At 44.1% G+C, this 21,720-nt stretch overlaps 1 protein-coding gene across 1 annotated transcript in view; it reads left to right on the top strand.

Annotated features, from left to right (window-relative positions):
• The first annotated feature begins 4,843 nt into the window (after positions 1 to 4,843).
• Positions 4,844 to 21,720, top strand: part of phldb1b (pleckstrin homology-like domain, family B, member 1b) — a 69,587-nt gene continuing 52,710 nt past the window's right edge. The window contains exons 1-4 of the mRNA XM_076082017.1: positions 4,844 to 4,879; positions 5,953 to 6,054; positions 10,866 to 10,989; positions 11,304 to 11,852. Of these exons, the coding sequence (XP_075938132.1) occupies positions 4,844 to 4,879; positions 5,953 to 6,054; positions 10,866 to 10,989; positions 11,304 to 11,852 (811 nt within the window). The remainder of the gene's footprint in view (positions 4,880 to 5,952; positions 6,055 to 10,865; positions 10,990 to 11,303; positions 11,853 to 21,720) is intronic.

Here is a 21,720-nt window from a genome sequence, read left to right as displayed (position 1 = left end):
TTAAAGGTATATTTAACTTAATTATAATGAAATGTAATCTAATCATTTTATGGTTTTTATTATTATTGCTTCTTGTTACATCTGATTTTATCCATTTATATGTGTTTATGGTTTCAGTATTTATACATATTTTATTTATTATTTAGTTTCACTCTAATTTTACTTTTTTACTGCTTTACTTAATTTGTTCTGCGTTAGTCTCTCTTTATTTTATTCTTGTTTTCCAAAGTATTTCACCATCTTTTCCTAAAGTTAACTCATTTCACAGTATTTTCCTTAAACTCTTTTCATATTGTCAATCATTTGTAAAACACTAAGAATTGCATTTGATTTGTTTCAGAGATGCTAGATAAAACGTGATTCATTGATTGATGTAAGTCTTAGTTTTGTCGTCTTTAAGAGACAGATGTTGTAAGATTTAAGATGAGATGCATTCATATAAAAATAGAGAGGTTAGAGTGGAGAGACGAATCTTGTGTTTGTGCGTTTTGTTGCCTCTCATCACTCTGGACAGCAACTGATTTTAAGTTGCCACAACAAAATACAATAAAACTAATAAATTAACCTAAAACTGAGCAAGACGGACACGTTTCACAGGTCAATGCTGGTTGACGTCACTAGTCTCAATCATTCTTCTCATTGACTACGTTTACATGCACCAAATATCACGGTTTTTGCCCTTATTACGAAAATAACAATATTCTCAATAAGCTGTTTACACGTTAATATTCCTGTTCACATGCAGCCGTTCATACTCTAGTTACAGTAACCGGTGGAGGACCTGTTGGACCTCCTTCATTCCTTCAAACAGCTTCTCTAAAAGATATCTGTTCATATAAACCTGTTGATGTCCAAGTCCTTCATGATGTTTCTCCTTCTGTTCTTCTGACATCATCTCTACTGCAGCTCTACTAACTTAGTGTTCAACGCACAGAGAGACACTCTGGTAGTGAAGGAGCTGTACGCATGTATACAGTATACATACATGTGTACATGTATGTATACTGTATACATGTCCAAAGAACGATCCTAGAACCTGAACTATATCAACATGTCACACAGGTTTTACATGATATAAGACCTCTTCACAATATACAAACAGAATATGATGTTCACATGAAACATATTCACTTGGGGCTCTAACCTTAAGACACAAAGACTAGTCATCTTCAGGTGTCTTTACAGGTGGTGTTATTTAATCTGCCCCCCCCCTCCTTTATTTTATCCGTTGGACCTCCATAAAGCCGCCAGGTGTGTTTGCAAGGAAGTGTGTGACACACCTGCAGAGCCTCAAAGCCTCCTTCACCTCCGTTCATTCAAATCCTCGTCTCTGTTACTTTCCTGCTGTGAGCGTCCCCCCCACCCCCCGAGGCCGCAGACCGCTTCTGTTCTCTGACACATGTTTAAACCTGCACACGTGTAACAAGCCGGTAGTGGTTCTATCACATAGAACAGACCTCTGCAGCTTTAAGGTGTGCATTTGTTCCTTAACATCAAACAGTGACCTCTGACCTTTAACCGTAGTCACAAAGTATTTGACGGAAGAACTCCAACAGAAGAAACTCCATCTGGCAAGTTCAGAGTAGAGGAAGTGACAGGAGAGCGTGTCTGTGTCTGTATGCATGATTAACACATAATTAATCTGTTTTTAAAAGTTGTTTCAAGGGACTGATGGAGTCATCTGTCCTCCAGTGGGTCCAGTTAGTGGACATGAAACGTTCAAGGTCTTCAGCATAAAAGGGAACAACAAAAAACTGAGTGACAATCACAGTTTTGGTTAAAGTTACGATGAGGAACTTTCATTTTCTGTTGATTCTGTTGGTCCCTGTTGACTAAAGTGGTGGTGTTTCTGAGCACCAGAGACCGGTCTCTGCTGGAGGATCTGGGTCTGTCCACGGTGGACCGGTCTCTGCTGGAGGATCTGGGTCTGTCCACGGTGGACCGGTCTCTGCTGGAGGATCTGGGTCTGTCCACGGTGGACCGGTCTCTGCTGGAGTCTGAGCTGAAGGAGTTTCTGGTGAACCTGCATGAGTTCATCTGGTTTCACCAGAATCCGACCCGGTGGCTCCGATGACGAGCATCAAGAATAACTCTATAGAAACAGACCATCTTCTCTCTGATGGTCTCTTTACTGATGGAGGTCTGATAGAGGATCAGGACTACACTGAGACTGGTTCAGGACCAGATAAAAGTTCCTCACACTAACTTTAAATTGTTAAAGAATATATAAAAATAAAGGTATACAGCTGGAAAGTGCCAGAGAATTCTTAAGAATACTCGATAGAGATATTTTAGTTCTTATGTTCAAAATGTCTCAACTGGTGAAAGCCTTTTTCGTCAAATCACTGGAGAAATGTAGTCGAGTTAGAGATCAAACATGTGTGCTTCCGAACAACAACATATCATCCGACTGACATAAGAGAGCTCTCCATCTCTCCATCTCCATCTCTCCATCTCCATCTCTCCATCTCCATCTCTCCATCTCCATCTCTCCATCTCTCCATCTCTCACATTCCTGATTATCTCCACATCCTCTCAGACGGCCCCTCGCCTGTTCAAATAAAACAATTTATTCGTCCCAGAGGACAAACTGGTGGACGAGAGGATGGACATTGCGGCAAAACGTCCTCTCCTCAGACAGACAGACTCACTTTACCCCCCCGAGCAACTCCCTTTTTGCTGTTCAGAGAGAAGAATGTGACAGGAGCAAAAGAAAAAATCACCCCATCGTCATTTTTATTCACCATCTAGTCGGCTGTCCAGCTCTCCTCCCTCGCTTTCATCACCCCTTGAAATAATAATAATAATAAAGCAAGATTCCCTCATGTGTGAGGAGAGATCCATGCCGGCCCGACAGGAAACAATGCCAGCCTTTCTGCCCTGGCATGAGGGGGAGGGAGGGAGAGAGGGAGAGGGGGGGGGGGGCAGAGCAGAAATGGACTTCTTTGTGCTTTCCAGTGAGTTTCTGGATCTGAGAGAAAGAAAAGCTGCCGACGTCCTCCCTCAGTCTGAGAGAAACGGGCTTTGATGTGGTGAGAACACACAAATGTACTCACAGGCAATGTGGGAGTTTAGAAAGTGTAATTTAACGGCAAAGAAGGAACTTTAAAGAGTAAATATGAATAGAAAACAAAGCTAGCTTACTTAGATGGCTAGTTTGAGGTTAGACGGTCAGAGAGGCTAGCTCGTTAGCTAATTTGCTAACGTTCACATTTTCAAAAGCAAGACTGCTACGTTTTATTTTTAATGTTAAAGGTTCTATACGACATTCAGAACATCAATACATCAAATAATCATCTATGTAAAGTATACGCTGGTCTATCGTTTCCTAAATCTCGTAAATTGTTGCCTGAGTTTCCTCAGGAAGTTTATTTTGAAAACACTGTATTCATGTAACGAACTTACAGTAAATGTTCACGTGTGACTCGTCTTTTGTAAGAAAACATAAAAAACGAGGAGTAACTTTTCGTAGGATATCATACGAACCGTTGTGTGAGGATACGTTGCACTGTTAGCTCTGTTAGCTCTGTCGGCACTGTTAGCTCTGTTAGCTCTGTCAGCACTATTAGCTCTGTTAGCACTGTTAGCTCTGTCAGCACTGTTAGCTATGTTAGCTCTGTTAGCTATGTCAGCACTATTAGCTCTGTTAGCACTGTTAGCTCTGTCAGCACTGTTGCTGTTGTGAGCGCTGTTAGCTGTTAGCACTGTTGCTGTTGTGAGCGCTGTTAGCACTGTTAGCTCTGTTAGCACTGTTGCTGTTGTGAGCACTGTTAGCTGTTAGCACCGTCCGCTGCAAGCTGCTGGCTCAGCCGTCGCCATGTTGAGAGCTGTGTGGAGTCAATAGATGCTCTGATTCTTTATTTAACCTAACCTGACCTGCCAGATGATTTGTTACACAGGCACTTAAAGAAATACTTGGCATGTGTTTGATTGAATCCCATGAATTTGGTTCAGGCCGAATGAACTGATGTGATTCTGCACGTCTGACTCCTGGCAGCAGTTTGAGCAGCAGTGGAAACTTGACTGGACTTGAAGTTTTAGGCTCCATTTACACCTTTTATTAAATATCATTCCACCCATGATTAATGTAAGCAGTACCTCAATAGTCTCAGAGGACTTTGATGCAAGAACTTAAAATCTCACTTGTCGCAGTTCAACTTCAGTAGTCGTCTGCAAAGTGTCACTCAGACACACAGAGCACATGCAGTCATTCATACATATTTACAAAATATGTTTCAAGGAAGCTAATTTGCTAAATATTAAACAGCTACAATTATAAAATAATTTGTATCGAACAAGTTATTTCGGGACTGACATGTTGCTGCAGTAAGAGCATGACGTAAAGCTTCAGTGAGCCTTTAATCTCTCAGCTGTTCTTGTCTTTCTGCAGGAAATAAACAAATGAGCGTCTTGTATAATACGATTAGTTGTGTGTTTATAGTGGGAGCATTGTGATGCATTTACAGAGCTCCTCCTTCCTCTTTCACCACTTTTATTCTAAGCTTTATTTCTGTCAAACTTCACTCACCACTCTCCCTTCTTCCCTTCCTCTTTCCTTCTTCTTCTTCTTCTTCTTCTTCTTCTTCTTCTTCTCCTCTCTTTTCATCGTCACGTAAACACACACAGGTCTCTGTTATCTGGGACTTTTTGTTGCTGCCAGTCAGGAATGTAGGTCTCAGTTTAGCGGAGCAAGCAGCAACAGGTCCACCTCCTGAAACGGGAGTTAGAGCAGAGGACAAAGAAGTGAGATCAGGACAAAGAGACGGTCTCGTCTCAGAGGTGTGCTGGTCAATCAAGTTCACACTGAGAGGATTGAGTCAGTGGCCGGGAGCAGCTGTTTGCCATGGAGGCTGTGCATGTGCTGGACAACTGGAGAAAGGTAATTATTATATTTAGAGAGGACAACAAAGGACAGGTGAACCTTATGAGGTGGATGAAATCTCTCACGAGAATGGAACCTGAAGGGAGGAAACACTTTTGTAGTTTGTAGACTTCTGGCTCCTTCTGGAGTTCCTCATTGCAGATAATATATTCTCAACATTTGTTTCTTATTTTCTGGCTGATTGTTTTGTGATTTGCTGTTTGAGGCTTCCCCGCGGCCCGACTGAATATCATTCCTTGGGTCTGTCAGGAGAGCAAATACGATGCTGCTGCAGTGTTTGGTTCTCCTGCGGGGCAGAGCGCATCACAAACAGACTTTCCATCCCCGCTGCACAACATCTTATGCATGCAAATGACTCCGGGTCCTCTGAACCTCAGTGATTGCTATAATCAAGTGTTTTCCAACCACTCCGTGTGCTTTTATTGTGCTTCCTCACAACCACAGGCTTCTCACATCTCCTATAATGACTTCTTCACATTCCCCCTTTCTACAGAATCTGTCCATTTAACACGTGCACCAATATAGACACGGAACATATTTATAGACATTTGTTCCGTGCTGACTTGATGGAAATACCCCAAATAATGAGTAAGGAGGGAGGAATGTATGGGATTTGGGCACGGTGAGTGTGTGTGTGAGTGTGTGTGTGAGTGTGTGTGTGTGTGTGTGTGTGCTTGTGTGCGTGTGTGAGTGTGTGTGTGTGTGTGTGTGTGTGTGTGTGTTTTCATAAAGACTGAGAGACAAGAGCTCAGCCAAGGTGGCGGATTTCCAGTGAATGTGTGAACTACCAAGAGATTTAAGCGTGTGCGTGTTTTAAGTGTGTCACTTCCTCAGTGTGTTGCTAAATACTGTCTACCATCTGTTTGTGTGTGTGTGCTGACAGCATGAATCACACACACACCACTCTGTGTGTAGGCAGAGTGGGGAGGGGGAATGCCACTAAATATGAGGACATTTCTGACCACAAAAACACCAAAACGCACAACATCTGGATGCCGTAACTAACCGTTGTCGTTGCCCATGATGACTCTTGTTCCTCTCTAATATCATGATGTCACTTCCTCCTCCAGGATCTTCATGTGTCTCAGGGAGCCGTGGACAGCTCAGTGGACATGGACCGCCTGAACAGGAACATGCCCGAGTGTGGACGACAAAGCCACCAGGTGTTACAGGTGAGTGTGTGTGTCTGCGTGTGTGTGTGTGTGTGTTTTTAAGGATGTGAGGGATGTGGATCGAACACTGTATACACAGTAGGAAGCCATCTTGGTTTCTGCCCATCGTCATCTTGGTTTTTATCTGTCGTCATCTTGGTTTTTGTCCGTCCAAAAATGAACAGCCGACTCCTTAAAGTGTCTTTAAGTACAATGAGCTAAGCTAACAAGCCTGGGATGGTGTTGTGGCATCGCAATCTTGTTTTTTGCAACCAGAGGGGGCAGGGGGGTGGGGGGGGGGGGGGGGTGGACTTCAGAGAGCAGTGGTGCCGTTGTTGCGTTCTGTGTGAAAGGCCCTTTAGCCTCGATATCATTTAAAGGAGTGAGTTACATAAAACACTTGTCATGAACGAGATATTTTCTTCCAGGCTGTAAATGTGTTTATTTCTGCGGTAAAGTTGGCATTTTAACATAGAGGTCTATGGGGATTTACTCGCTTTTAGAGCCTCGTGTGGTCATTTGATGAACTACAGTTTTTCGGCACTTGGCTTCATTCGTCAACACCGGAGGTTGACGCTTGGATGGAAGAAGAAACAAAGAGAGAGAGAGCCTGAGATGGCAACAGTCTCATGTTATCAGTGTGACAGATTTGTTCCATGTTTTCCAGCTCACTCACACAGTGAGCGCTCTCTTCTTCTGATAACAGTGGATCCATTGACGTTAAATGTTAGCACACTGGCTGCTCTTACACTCTCCATGAATGATGAGTACAGTTGAAGAGGCAGCGGGTTCAGATCAGGCAGCTGAGACGCGTCCTGACACCACATGTCAGTAAACACGTCCTCTAAAGGCAGCAAACCTTCAGTCAGTCAGTAATTAGACGGAGCCGGAGATTAGCTGTCTGTGTTTGCCACCTGCTGGGTCTGACAATCCCATCAGTGTGTGTGTGTGTGTGTGTGTGTGTGTGTGTGTGTGTGTGTGTGTGTGTCTGGGTGTGTGTGTGTGTGGATGTGTGTGTGTGTGTCTGTGTGTGTGTGTGTCTGTGTGTGTGTGTGTGTCTGTGTGTGTGTGTGTGTGTCTGTGTGTGTGTCTGTGTGTGTGTGTGTGTGTCTGTGTGTGTGTCTGTGTGTGTGTGTGTGTCTGTGTGTGTGTCTGTGTGTGTGTGTGTGGATGTGTGTGTGTGTGTCTGTGTGTGTGTGTGTCTGTGTGTGTGTCTGGGTGTGTGTGTGTGTGGATGTGTGTGTGTGTGTCTGTGTGTGTGTGTGTCTGTGTGTGTGTGTGTGTCTGTGTGTGTGTGTGTGTGTGTGTGTATGTGTGTGTGTGTGTGTGTGTCTGTGTGTGTGTGTCTGTGTGTGTGTGTGTCTGTGTGTGTGTGTGTGTGTGGATGTGTGTGTGCGTGTGTGTGCGTGTGTGCGTGTGTGTCTGGGTGTGTGTGTGTGTGTGGATGTGTGTGTGTGTGTCTGTGTGTGTGTGTGTCTGTGTGTGTGTGTGTCTGTGTGTGTGTGTGTATCTGTGTGTGTGTGTGTGTGTGTGTCTGTGTGTGCGTGTGTGTGTGTGTGTGTGTGTCTGTGTGTGTGTGTGTCTGTGTGTGTGTGTGTGTGTCTGTGTGTGTGTGTCTGTGTGTGTGTGTGGATGTGTGTGTGTGTGTCTGTGTGTGTGTGTGTGTCTGTGTGTGTGTGTGGATGTGTGTGTGTGTGTCTGTGTGTGTGTGTGTCTGTGTGTGTGTGTGTGTCTGTGTGTGTGTGTGGATGTGTGTGTGTGTGTCTGTGTGTGTGTGTGTCTGGGTGTGTTTATGGAAGATAAACCAAATGAGATGAAGCTTTAATGATTCCTGTAGGGGAAACTGGGATGATTATTTGTATGTGTCTACAATATGTGTCTACAGTGTCTACAGTTTTCTTATTAATTATTTTGTGACACTATTTCTGCTCCACAAACTGGTTGATTGCATCTGTTCAGTTTAAGTTAACCTGACGTAGACTGTTCTTCAGAGATTGTCTCTGTCGTGTCTCTTCCTCGTGACGCTACTGTTGGTAAACTTGATAAATTAAGAGTTTAAAAAGGATCCAAACGAAAAACCTGTGTCGCCCAGCAATCTGCTTCTATATTGTATAACCGGCAAAACACCTTCAACTAACCTCCACTATAGAGAGGAGGATTGTAATTATCTGTAAACTCATATCTCATATTCATAAACTACTTTATTACTTTATACAAACCCTGTAAAGAAAGAAGTCAAGTATGTATTAATAAAGAGACAAAGGTTTAATATCCTGTAAACTATTTGATTTGGCTGATAAATATTCACTCACATGTAGATTTTTAACACTTTCTGTTTCTAAAGCTTCTCTGAACAAATCTCTCTTGAATAAGAAACTAAAAACAGAAAAGTGGAGAAATAAATGCTGCACAGGAGGACAGGATGTAGGTACAAAGTGTCAGCACAGACTTGTACCGTAAAAAACCTGAAGAAGAACCATATATTAGAAGACACAAAGTATGTCCGTGTGGATTCTCGTGTGCTGGTGTCAGACTGTGTGACAGCAGCAGCACACAGCAGAGGAGCTGATGAGGATCCTCATCACTCGGTGAGCCTCCCGGTCTCTGTCCCACCGATCCTCTCACAGACTCCACCGCCGTCACGTAGTCCTGTCAGCACGCCGGAGCTGTTTGTAAATAAGAAATGTAAGAGGGACAAAAAGACAGCTTTTAAAATATGCAAATTAGTTCATTTAACACTTCACCTGCTGAATGGTCGACTGTACGCTGGATTATAAAAAGCTGCTAAATCATCTCTGAAGTCATTGAACCAGGAAGGAACGTTTCTCAAGCTTGGGGTCGTGATCTTGCACAGGGTCACCTGATGACCAGACAGGGTCCTGTGAGACTCGTGTATTTATACATTTTAATGTATTATTTAACAAGTTCTTATGTGTAAAAGTTAAATAATTGTCTCCGAGGGTGCTGTGATTTATCCTGAACAGTGTTCAAGACCTTTTTGTAAAAAATGAAACTCTTCATCACAGCTTTTTTATTTGTCAACAAGTAAAAGTATTCAAAGTATTTAAAGTATTTAAAAGTTTTCCGAATCTCCTCTTTTGATGTACAGAAGATGTACAGGGCAAAACATTGCCAGAATAATTTAGTCTTTAAATGAAGGCTGTGATGTGTGAAATAATATCGTAGCCAAACATGATGTAAAACTGCATATTTTTAAGCCAAAAACCTTCACGTCTTCCAAACTCTCCTCTAGTTTATTATATTTACTGTATAGATTCAACATGTTAACAGCTGCTGCTGCTCAACAGGAGCAGTTAATTTCAGTATGAGACGTTCACTTCACATTAACGAAGAAGACTAGAATCGTCTTAATGTCTTTGTTGTCTCGAGGAGAATCGTGTTTTCTTAATTGCGGAAAGTGCTGTTGCCATGGTGACATCCCTCCCCCCCATCCCCCTCTCGTTGTGCCGAGTGCAGAGGGGGAGACAAGGGAGTCAGAACAGATTCCTCCCTCCAGTGTGTGTGGAGTCTGTTAACGATGGAGACGACCCCCCTCAGAGAGGAGCCTCTGATGCTCCTCTGATGCTCCTCTAATGCTCCTCTAATAGTCCTCTAATACTCCTCTAATACTCCTCTAATGCTCCTCTAATACTCCTCTAATACTCCTCTAATAGTCCTCTAATACTCCTCTAATGCTCCTCTAATACTCCTCTAATACTCCTCTAATAGTCCTCTAATGCTCCTCTGATGCTCCTCTAATGCTCCTCTAATAGTCCTCTAATACTCCTCTAATACTCCTCTAATACTCCTCTAATGCTCCTCTAATACTCCTCTAATGCTCCTCTAATACTCCTCTAATACTCCTCTAATGCTCCTCTAATACTCCTCTAATACTCCTCTAATAGTCCTCTAATGCTCCTCTGATGCTCCTCTAATGCTCCTCTAATAGTCCTCTAATACTCCTCTAATACTCCTCTAATACTCCTCTAATACTCCTCTAATGCTCCTCTAATGCTCCTCTAATGCTCCTCTGATGCTCCTCCAATACTCCTCTAATACTCCACTAATGCTCCTCTAATGCTCCTCTGATGCTCCTCTAATACTCCTCTAATGCTCCTCTAATACTCCTCTAATACTCCTCTAATAGTCCTCTAATGCTCCTCTGATGCTCCTCTAATGCTCCTCTAATACTCCTCTAATACTCCTCTAATGCTCCTCTAATACTCCTCTAATACTCCTCTAATAGTCCTCTAATGCTCCTCTGATGCTCCTCTAATACTCCTCTAATGCTCCTCTAATGCTCCTCTAATAGTCCTCTAATACTCCTCTAATACTCCTCTAATACTCCTCTAATACTCCTCTAATGCTCCTCTAATGCTCCTCTAATGCTCCTCTGATGCTCCTCCAATACTCCTCTAATACTCCACTAATGCTCCTCTAATGCTCCTCTGATGCTCCTCCAATACTCCTCTAATACTCCTCTAATGCTCCTCTAATGCTCCTCCAATACTCCTCTAATACTCCTCTAATGCTCCTCTAATGCTCCTCTGATGCTCCTCTGATGCTCATAAAAAATACATGTTTTGTCAACTTATTCATACAATGTGATGCAACTTTCTGTGTTTTTATAGTAATTCTGATATAAAAGGGAAACATGTTGCCATTAAATGGAACTAAAATAGAAACAAAAACATAAAAATGGATTATGAGTCAACCACAAATTTTATTTTCCTGTCCAGAGAAAGATGAAGACATATAATCACCAGAAAACAGGCTAATTCATCCCAATCAAACATCTCAGTTCACTTATGACCTTTGACTTCTGTTTGCAGAGCACTCCTCTGGACCTGATCGAGACCGGGAAGGGGCTGAAGTTCCAGGCAGAGCGCCCCCACCTGGTCAGTCTGGGTAGTGGACGCCTGAGTACCGCCATCACCCTGCTGCCGCTACCTGAGGGTGAGAAACGACACACCAGTTAGCTTCATGCTAAGTTCACCCTACGAGTGACACGAGCAATGTAACGGCTAAGAGACGTCTGTCTGTCTGTCCAACATGGCCGCTCCAGTTCCACCTCGCAGCTCTCAGAGACCTCTCAATAATATGATGTATATTTTTATTTTTATTTACTGGTAATATTTTCCTAAAATATGCTGTAACTGATCATCAGTAAAAAACAACAACAACTCCTTATTAGCTCCTTGTGTTACATCATCAGCGGTCGACCACATCAGATGTTAACCTTCTCTCCTCCCCCCCCCCCCCCCCCACAGGACGGACCACTCTGGGTCATGGCTCCATGGACGTCAACATCCAGGGCCTCGGAGTGGCGGCCCAGCACTGCTACATCGAGAACAGGTCGGGGGTTATCACGCTGCACCCCTGTGGGAACCTCTGTGCCATCGACGGGCTCCGGGTCTCTCAGCCGGTCCGCCTATCACAAGGTAAGGAACCAGGTCTCACACCTGTCCATGAGGAACCAGGTCTCACACCTGTCCCTAAGGAACCAGGTCTCACACCTGTCCATGAGGAACCAGGTCTCACACCTGTCCGTAAGGAACCAGGTCTCACACCTGTCCCTAAGGAACCAGGTCTAACACCTGTCCCTAAGGAACCAGGTCTCACACCTGTCCGTAAGGAACCAGGTCTCACACCTGTCCCTAAGGAACCAGGTCTAACACCTGTCCCTAAGGAACCAGGTCTCACACCTGTCCGTAAGGAACCAGGTCTCACACCTGTCCCTAAGGAACCAGGTCTCACACCTGTCCGTAAGGAACCAGGTCTCACACCTGTCCCTAAGGAACCAGGTCTCACACCTGTACGTAAGGAACCAGGTCTCAAACCCTTTCATCTGAAAGAAACTATAAATGTTGTATCAGTTATATCCTTTCATCACAGCGCTGCTTCAACCAGTCAGACAGGAAGTAGAACTGTAGCCTCTACTGTAGTCATGGACATTCATAGAAGTTTACCTTCAGAGGAAGTCCAGTGTTGAATGTGAGTAAGTTAAAGGGACACGACTCATCATGACTCACAGGATGTGAACTCCTTCCTCTGCTGCTGTGTCATCACACCCTCCGGTCATAATTCTCCTGATAAGACGGTAATTCATCTTTTACAGATAACGTCATCTAGAATATGTTGTCAGCAAAAATGTAATTATTTTCCCCAGAACATCCAGACGACTTTAAAAACTATAAACGTTGAATTACAACTGTTACCAACATCTAAATGTTTGGTTGCTGTCAGAATCTACTCAGGTTTCTACAGAGTTCAGTAGTAACCGACGTAAATGGTTAAATATAGACCGTCTATAAGAAGTGGACGTAGTCGTCATGACGTCTCTCATCGGTTTGTGGACTGATGTTTTGAAGTCTTCAGTTCGGAGATTTCTCCGTCGCCATGTTGTTTTTTGCAACCAGTGAACAGGAAGTGACCATATCTGGACTGAGGAGGAGTGACGTAGAGACGCTGTATACGTCTCTGGTAGAGACCTGTCAATCACCGTGTAGCTGCGCCCTAAAGCATCCCCTGCTTTATGGTCTGTTTGACTCTAAATGGATCATAATGTACTAAATGAACATCATGCTGTATTGAAGAAGACTTGAAACTAGAGATTGAGACCATAAACTCATGTTTACAATGTTTACTGAGGTAATAAATCAAGAGAGAAGTAGAGTCATTTTCTCATAGACTTCTATACAACCAGAGGAGTCGCCCCCTGGTGGTCACTAGAGAGAATGCAGAAGAAGAACTGTGTGTCGTCCGTCAGCGTTGTCCGCTCTTGTCTTTTGGTATTTCAACCTGGACTCTGGCCAGGTAACCTGAGCGGGGTCACGGGGGGGGCTATATTTACCCCATGGATCCCACTTTAGCCCCAGAGGGGGTTTCAGGTTGGAGAAGGCGTGTGAGGGTAAACCAGAGTTCATGTGTCAGGATCAGAAGAGCTGCAACAGGAAGTGACTGGTTGCACAACATTAAACTTACCATGAGACAGTACACTTAATAAAGTAGAGGATGCATCATAGTGAGATAGCTGCTGATGTAATGCGGTTTGTTTTTCTTTTACTTTGCAAATAAGTAGTCGAGCGACGGCGTCGATCGAGCAGCGACACGTCGGCGTTGTTGCGAAATGAAAAGCGGTAATCTGTTTGGATTTGCAGCATAAATGAAGTGGAGGGAAATCCCCACAATGAAGGGCTCGTGATGAAAAAAGACGAATCCGGTTTGTTCAAAGAGGGATGAGCTGATGTTTTAGATAAATGTTAAATGTAAAATGATAAATGTTTAAAGGAACAACAACGGGGAAGAGAGGCGGATCCGTTTCAACAGAGGAGGACGTTAAGACGAGCCAGTTGAGGGATAACCTTCTAAAACCCATTTACAGAGCAATAAACAACGATATTTCACATATTGTTTAATAATTTAGAAAGTTTAAAGGTGCACTCCACCATTTTTAAACATTAAATTCAGTCACTGACTACTCAGCCTGTGAATATGGACTTCTGCTGCAGTGGAGAAGCTTCATTAGGGCCCATGGAAACACTGTGATGTCATAGTGATGTCATTCGTCTGTCGCCAAAATAAGGTCCCATTGGGGGACACAGTAAAAAGGGGCGGGACTTCGCCTCTCTCTGTGTTTTCCTATACGCTGTGTGTGGACGAAGCATTAAGTTTCATTCTACTCAGTTAGCGGCTGGCTAGTTAGCTGGCTAGCTAATTCCACCATGCTTTAATGCTACAGTTGCAGAACATATAAAAAAACCTTTTACAATTTAGCCAGACTTTACTGTTTTTTTTATATTACTGTTCACACTGGGAGTTACCCTTTTTAATTAGCTTCTGCTAATGCTAGCACTAATGCTAATTGCTAGTTGCAGATGCTAATCGCTAGCATGCTGACTATTGCTGTGATTGTGGTGAGGTGAGAGGTATGCCGCCCGGAACCCGGTTCTACACAGGAACAGGTTCTTAATTTGTCTTTCTGTTACACATTGACTCTATTTAAAGTCAAGATAAGTGACACACACAAACACACACAAACACACACACACACTATCCTAATATCTGTGTGTCTCCAGGGAACACTGAATACTTCCTTTCATGTGTATTTATATGGCTTTCACATATGGTAATACTTTCACCTTTGTTCTTGTAGTGATAACATGATAAGAGAGCGAGAGACACACCTTGTGTCGGCTCTATTGATGTGGCAGTTTGTGTAAATATTATAGAATCAGAATCAGAAACGTTTTTTTGTCAAATACGATACACATGCAAGGAATGTTGGGGATTGGTGCGAGACAGTAAACATTGTGCAACAGTAAGAGACATCATTTAAAAATAGAAAATATGACAATTAACAATAAAATGTGATGAACAAATAAATAAATAAAGAGTACGTTAAGACAAGTATGCTATTGAAGTGGCACGTGTGTTTAAAGAGGAGAGTAGGAGGACGTTCTGACATTATTATGATGATGATCAATATACTTTATTGATCAGTTAAGTTCCTCTGTTGTAGATTTAGATGTGTGTGTGGTCCTCCCCCCATCCTGTCTCTCATTGCACAGCTCTGACTCAGGATCTCCACCTTCTTTCCTTCCTCCTCCTCCTCTCTGACAGTCCCTCTCTCTCTCTCTCTCTCTCTCTCTCTCTCTGCGGACTGAGAACCAGCTGTTTCTTCCTGATCGCGTCTTCACTGAGAGACAATGGATAAAACAATGACTTAAAAGAACCCGCATTGTGTTTATCTTTATCTTTTTAAGTCTTAATAAACTGGAATACACCAAGGCTTCCGTGGACCCGTGTTCTTAACAAGTGGGGCAAACAGACAGCTTCTCTTTTGTGAACTCTCGCATATCTGCAGCACATATTAAAGAGTCTCTGGCTCTAAAGAAGAAGGATTATCATAACAAAAGCGCGTCGGGACAATAAAGAGCCATAAACGCTCCTCAATAAACCCGCAGGAACAGAGAAAAGAGAACACGTGGCTTTACTCTAAAGGAGCAGACGCGATGAGGAGCACCGAGGGAGAGAGCAGGCTCGTGCACAGGAGTTAAAGTAAGTTGTTTTAAATGTGTGGAGGGTTTCTTTGAAGGTGGTTGTGGCGGTGTTTGCCTGCAGCACTTGCCGGCTTAGTAGTGAGTTGAAGCCGGTAGATGGAGTGACAGACTGCGGGGGTCTGAGAGCTGTTTGTGGGCTAACCAGTCTGTGCGCAGTCAGCAGATTGTGGACATTAGTTGTCGCTAATTTTGAAAACGCACGTTCTTGCATCGCTTCAGTTTCTTCACTCGCACCAAACTCCGTTTATAAACCTGAGGAATGTAACGTCGTGCTCGTAGGTCGGTAAAGTACACGTGACAGAATATTACTTTAGGCTTCCTGAGGTTTATGAGGAGTCATTGTTCACTTCGGCACACATCCACCAAACATTGCTGACTCGAGTATTTAAAGATGCACTTCTAGTGGCTGTTCTTCACGCGCTGCTCGTCCACTGGATGCACCCTGCTGGGTGGCAGCTAGCTCTGTTAGCACATCACACACGTGGATGTTGTTTACACAGAGAGCTGCCTCGGGCTAGTCTTCATGCCGATTCCTTTAGAAATGCTCTTCTGACATTTCCCAGTTGTGTAAGTCACACTTCAGTGAAAGACATTTCCTCTGAAAGCTTGGAGACTTTAACCTGCGAGTCTTCTGAACGCAGTCTGGTTTGTCTCCTCACACACGCAACACCTGCTCTGCCGCTGCTGTCTCCAGCTCTCTTCAGTGCTAACTCCCCCTGCCTCCATGTGACTTCTGTTTATAGACTACAGACATATACAAGTCTGCCAGATCTGCAGACCCCCCATGCAGCCTGGCATGACCAGACCCTGTGTGTCTGTCTACTGTTACACTGCTATTCCTGGTTGCCGATGTGACCTAACCGGGGCTGCTAACTGGAATAGAACTGAGCTTTGCCTTCATGCATTCTGCTCATCCAGAGGCCTCTGGGTCCACGAGGTGTCATGTGTTTGATGCATGTACTAGCAGTACCGCTGTGGATCTGAAGGTCCCAGTCTGCCATGGGGGGGGGGGGGCCAGTACAAAACCAGGAACATCTCCTCCTCTCTGCTCCACCACACCGCCTCAACACTTGTCTTCTCTCTGACACATTGCGTTGACCCCACTGTGAGAGGGGGAAGAAGGATGTGAGGAGTCAGAGAGAGGAGACCCCCCCCCCTCTGCAAACAGTCCTTAGTGGATGTGATGTGGTTCTCCCAGCGGGGCCCAGAGACCAGGTCAGACATGTGTGGAGGGGAAGCTGGCAGCAGCTGGTCGTGTTGCTGCATGTTGTGTTCGACACACTCTGAACCGCACATCCTCTCACGACACCGAGGGGCAAGGAAAGAGACGCCGGAGGCCTTTGTGCCGAGCTCCTCACTGCCGACCACATCTGGTGACTCTAATGTTCACCGTGTGTGATGAGGATGTTTGTGGTTCCAGAACATGTGGTGCATGTAAAGGGGAACGAATGGAAGCAGGACGAGCTCGTGTGGCGCTTTCATTGAAGTCCTTGAGTTTCAATGAAACATTTCCCTCCAGAAAGTTTCATCATAAAAGATTTACTTCTTATCAAAAGTGAAACATTCAGTTTAGGGACCGATCCAACTTATTCTTTCACTTTAATGTGAGTTTAAATGAAGCCGGGGACTAAAACCAACAGTGGAAACACTGTTTTATATAAACATTGACAAAGACTTTACTGAAGGAAGGTGTTGGACGTGGACCTCAATCTGCTTCAGAAGATGGAGTATGAACTCAGAGACCTGACCAGTGACCTGGTCAGTGCATCCTCAATTCAGTTCTCAAAATAATGAACACAAACAATATTATCGCGATGTCTTGAGAGAATTTGGGAGAAAAAAAATCAGTTTAATTTATCTTTAATTTAGTTTATTCTGCATTTAGTGTTTTCGCGATGCCCCTAATTCAGATCTTGGCGCTCTTGAACCGACAGCTCGCTCAGCATGGAAACAATAAAAAGGAAGTCAATAAGGTTATTTTTTCACGATGTAAACACGAATCAAACGCATCCACAACAACCTAGCACCAGTCAGAGTTAATGACGTGGTGTTACATATCGAGAGAAACCTCTGATTGTAGACGAGTCCAAACACAGGACGAACAACCACGAGGCCTTCGAGACTCCTTCAAAACATTTTTTCTAAACATAACATTTATTTTGTACCCAACAATTAAGTCTTTCTTTAGTTACCTAAACCTAAGTTGACTTTACTTATTTTAAGCCCAACAATGATGTTCTTCCTAAACCTAACTTTAGGTTCCCGACTGACAGAAATAAAAACCTGCTGCAGGCACCAGCAATACTTCCAACTGAAATACTTTGAAAGTCGTGCTGAGCGATCCAGCAATGCAACTTCCTCTAAGCCACGTGTAGATCACACAGTCTGGTGTCGTGTTTATTGATGCTCAGACCTGCAGCCATCTGCCTCTGGAAGCGTGTTGCACAGCAGGAGGTTGGCTTTAGTTGTTCTGACAAAAGGAGGAGAGGGATGATGATGGTGGGGGGAGGGGGAGGAACATCTGCTCGGACAAGCCTCGGACACGTTACCGTGGAGAGCGTCCACCAGCAGCTGACAGCCTGCTGGAGACTACATCTGGTCCGTGTGATGAAGACGCTGTGAGCAACGAGATCTCATTAAGAGTTTTAAAGGGACAGTCCGCTGGTTCTACTCATGAAGGTGCTTCATGTGTTAAAGCTGCATTCTCTCTCGTGTCCACCAGGGGGCGACTCCTCTGGTTGTATAGAAGTCTATGAGAAAATGACTCTACTTCTCTCTTGATTTATTACCTCAGTAAACATTGTAAACATGAGTTTATGGTCTCAATCTCTAGTTTCAAGTCTTCTTCAATACAGCATGATGTTCATTTAGTACATTATGGTCCATTTAGAGTCACACAGACCATAAAGCAGGGGATGCTTTAGGGCGGGGCTACACAGTGATTGACAGGTCTCTAACAGAGACGTATACGGCGTCTCTACGTCACTCCTCCTCAGTCCACATATGGTCACTTCCTGTTCACTGGTTGCAAAAGAACCAAGATGACGACGGCCGAAACGCTGATTTTGAGGATTCAAAACCGCAGAACACAAACCAACGAGTTGGGTCACGACGCCTACGTCCACTTCTTATCTACAGACATTATATAAGAGAAACCCTGATACAAAGAGGTTTCATCATAGAACACATCCAACCAACTAGAAGTTGAGTCGTGACCATAAAACATTTGATTATTGATTATTTTTCAAACCACCCAAAAATGTGCATATTCCACATATAACTCCATGATCTCAGTGTGAAAGGACTCGACCTGTGAGACTGGATGTTGTGCATGTGACCCACATTTCTGAGTGGATTCGCTGCACAACATAAAGTCAGAAGCATGTGTGTGTGAGGAGCAACCACCGTCTCCAGATGTCTTCCATCGTGGCAGCTCGCCGGCGTCAGGCTGCTTCCAACATGTGATCACTTCTTCCAACCTTTCAGACGCTCGTTCACCACATGATGGGAATGCAGGGTCAGACCTCCTCCTCCTCCTCTCAAAGCAGCCCCGTATCTCCCTCTGGTATGTGCGTCTGTGTTTGAAGACGGTCATTGATTAACCGCTGGGTTTGACTCCCCGGCCTGTGCCGAGGCTGTAAACCGTCAGCTTTCCATAGCAACCGGCAGCTGTAGTTGTGGGCATCTCTTTTGTCTGCGGCTCCTCTGCGCTTCAGTGACGTCACCGTGCTTTTGTTTTTAACATCACAACACGAGCAGAGTTTCTCCTCATAGTCAACTGATAACAAGTAAGAGACTCGGCGAGGAGAATGAAGTCTGTGGAATGAAGTGCAGCGAAGCTTCAGGGCTGTTTACGGTGAATCACAGTCAGGACTTTCCTCAGACGCTGCTGGGATGAGTTATGCTCTCATCGTGGTCTCAAGTGTAAAACTTTAATATACCAAACTCCAGCTTCTTTAGAAGAACAGACAGAAATCTGTACTGGAAATACGTCTGTTATTTAGGGGTGAGCATCACCAGAGGCCCCACAATACGATATCATCACATGCTTAATTCAAAAAAGAGGGACTCCTCTGGTATACAGCGCTAACAACAGAATCCTCATCAAATATAAATCCAGTAAAGTGAACTACATGCAGGGCTTGAATCCACACATTCTGACTGCTCTGGTGCTCTGGTGACAGGATTCCTGTGAACATGCTGCATGAGATGAAGCATGTCTTCCCTGACAGGCAGCGTGCTGCAGAGAGGCAGCAACACGTGACAGCAGTCCTGAGCTGGAGGAGAAGTCACAGCTGTGAGGTGCTACTACCAGCATTTATACACCTTCTTTGTCACATCGTGATCAGTGTGAGCAACGCTTAGAACCTCTGAACCTCGAACAGCTTTATGCTCCCGTCACGTCTTTCTCTCTGTGGTCTCGTTTTTCTCTTCAAAATAAAAGTCCTGCTCCTCTATGAAACAGAACCATCATGAGTAGAACTAGAACATGTCTGTAGTGCAGAATAACACAGTTATGATGACATCAATCATTAAAAAGAAAAAACACAAGTTCAATTTCTTTGATAACTTCTTTTATAAAAATTGGAAAACAATGGAATCTATAAATCAAACATGTTTACAAGTGTTTAATTTAATTGAGGCTACAAATGTTTTATATATTCAACTATTTACATTTGATATCCTCTACTTCAGCCTCTCCTCCTCTCCTCTCCCCTCCTCTCTCCTTTCCTCTCCTCCCCTCTCCCCTCCTCCCTTCTCTCCTCTCCTCCTTTCCTCTCCTCTCCTCTCCCCTCCTCCCTTCTCTCCTCTCCTCTCCTCTCTCCTCCCTTCTCTCCTCTTCTCTCCTCTCTCCTCTCCTCTCTCCTCTCCTCTTCTCTCCTCTCCTCTCTGTGTTCACTTCCTGTAGTTCAGTCAGAGTGTCTCCTCCTTGTAGTCACATGACTGTTGGTCTCAGATGAATCAATCATGACGTCATAGTTTCACACTTTAATGTTTAACACATTCAGGTTAAAGTGAACTCTTTATTAGAGGAGACATTTATAATGACAACATGAAGAAGTTTAAGTTTGTTTTGGCTGGTTTTCCTGACAGAAGCGTTCGTCACACATGATGTGTTCAAGGTCCGTTGAAATGATGAAAATCTGATGATAATGTCTGTTTTCACAGCTTCTTGTTTCATAAACGGTGAAGTTTTTGCCGATTGTTTAAAAGCCCGATCTTGTGAATGGTGCCGGTGAGTGTTGGTGTCTCTGACTCCACATCAACATGAAGCGTTCTCTCTCCGACCACCTCCGGCTCCTCTGACTAATCTTCAGAGCTGACTCACTGGAGAGATTCCATGTGGTCATACCCGAGTGAAGGGGAACAACCCCACGCTAGTAGAGCAATGATGGAATATTTGGTCACATATGTGGGATGGGTTGAACGGACCGTCTTGATGCCACAGAGCCCTCGAGGCACGATTTGGCTTTAGAGGAAAACTCTCAACGGGTTTACAAAGACCGTTCCTCTCAGTTCTGGTATTAAATAAGTTGCTCTCTGATTCAGGTCGCATCTCTTTTCACTTGTCATTATTGTTATTTCTTTCTGGGCGCTGAAAGTTGAAAAATATTTAACTTTGGTTTACTTTTTACCCAACCGTCCAATCACAGGGGAGGGTGGGCGGGACTAATCGCCACAAAGACGTCGTCAAAAGTGGAAAATTTGGACGCAACCAAAGACTCGAGACTCGTAACTTCTGAGCACAATTCCTTTGTTTTCACTCAAATAGCACTTCCAAACCTGTACATCTATTCCATCCATATCGGCAACATTTAAAAAGAATCAGGACATTATAATTACATGTGAGAGCGTTTTACAAGAAAGAATGTGATATCTGAGCACGTGTGTTGACGGCTAGTTCAGCCCCAGTGATGGAAAGTCACTTGATTGTTGAAGTAATTAATCTGCTTCTCAACGATTATTTCCAGTATTACACATCTTGTAGTATATATTTCATTGTGTATATTTCATAGTGTACTTATGAGGATGAAACACTGAAGAAGGTTTTTGCTGACAGACGAGTCCTATTTATAGATCTTCACCTTCAGTCTGTAGGATCCTTGTTTGCATTACAGCATGTTCTCTATGATCCACTTAGTCTTATTAGAGAATGGGGTTGAAGTGTCCTTGAGGGAAGGTAGTGACAATCTTTATGTGTCCTCACTCCTAGAAGACGAGCCACATGGGAAGCTCTGTGCAGGCGTGATGAATGATGTTTAGTGCTCCACCCTTCGAGCCTTCTCCTGGCACGTGTTCGCTTGTTTCTTGGTTGGAAGCGGAGTCGCTCTGGAGGACGGTGCTCGGGCTGAAAGATGCTGATCTTGCAGTAATACTCGGAGTGCACTCACCGTGAGTGGCCGGCGGCGATTAGATGAATCATTCCTGGAGAGTCTGAGGGAGAAATGGTTCTCGCTCCGGTTCAGGGAATCAATCTAACTGATTACCTGGCTGGATTCCACAGGACTCACTACAGTCTCTCCCCAATCGCACCAACACTGCCTCTCCTTTCCTCTGCTGACGTTATGATTATGAAAATGGCAATGTGTAATATTTTCCCTGTTTTTGGAAGCACAGCCGTTGA

Source organism: Anarhichas minor, unplaced genomic scaffold (genome assembly GCF_050575085.1).
Source record: "Anarhichas minor isolate MPS153535 unplaced genomic scaffold, ASM5057508v1 ptg000088l, whole genome shotgun sequence".
NCBI lineage: Eukaryota > Metazoa > Chordata > Actinopteri > Perciformes > Anarhichadidae > Anarhichas > Anarhichas minor.
This window is presented reverse-complemented; position numbering and strand designations above follow the sequence as displayed.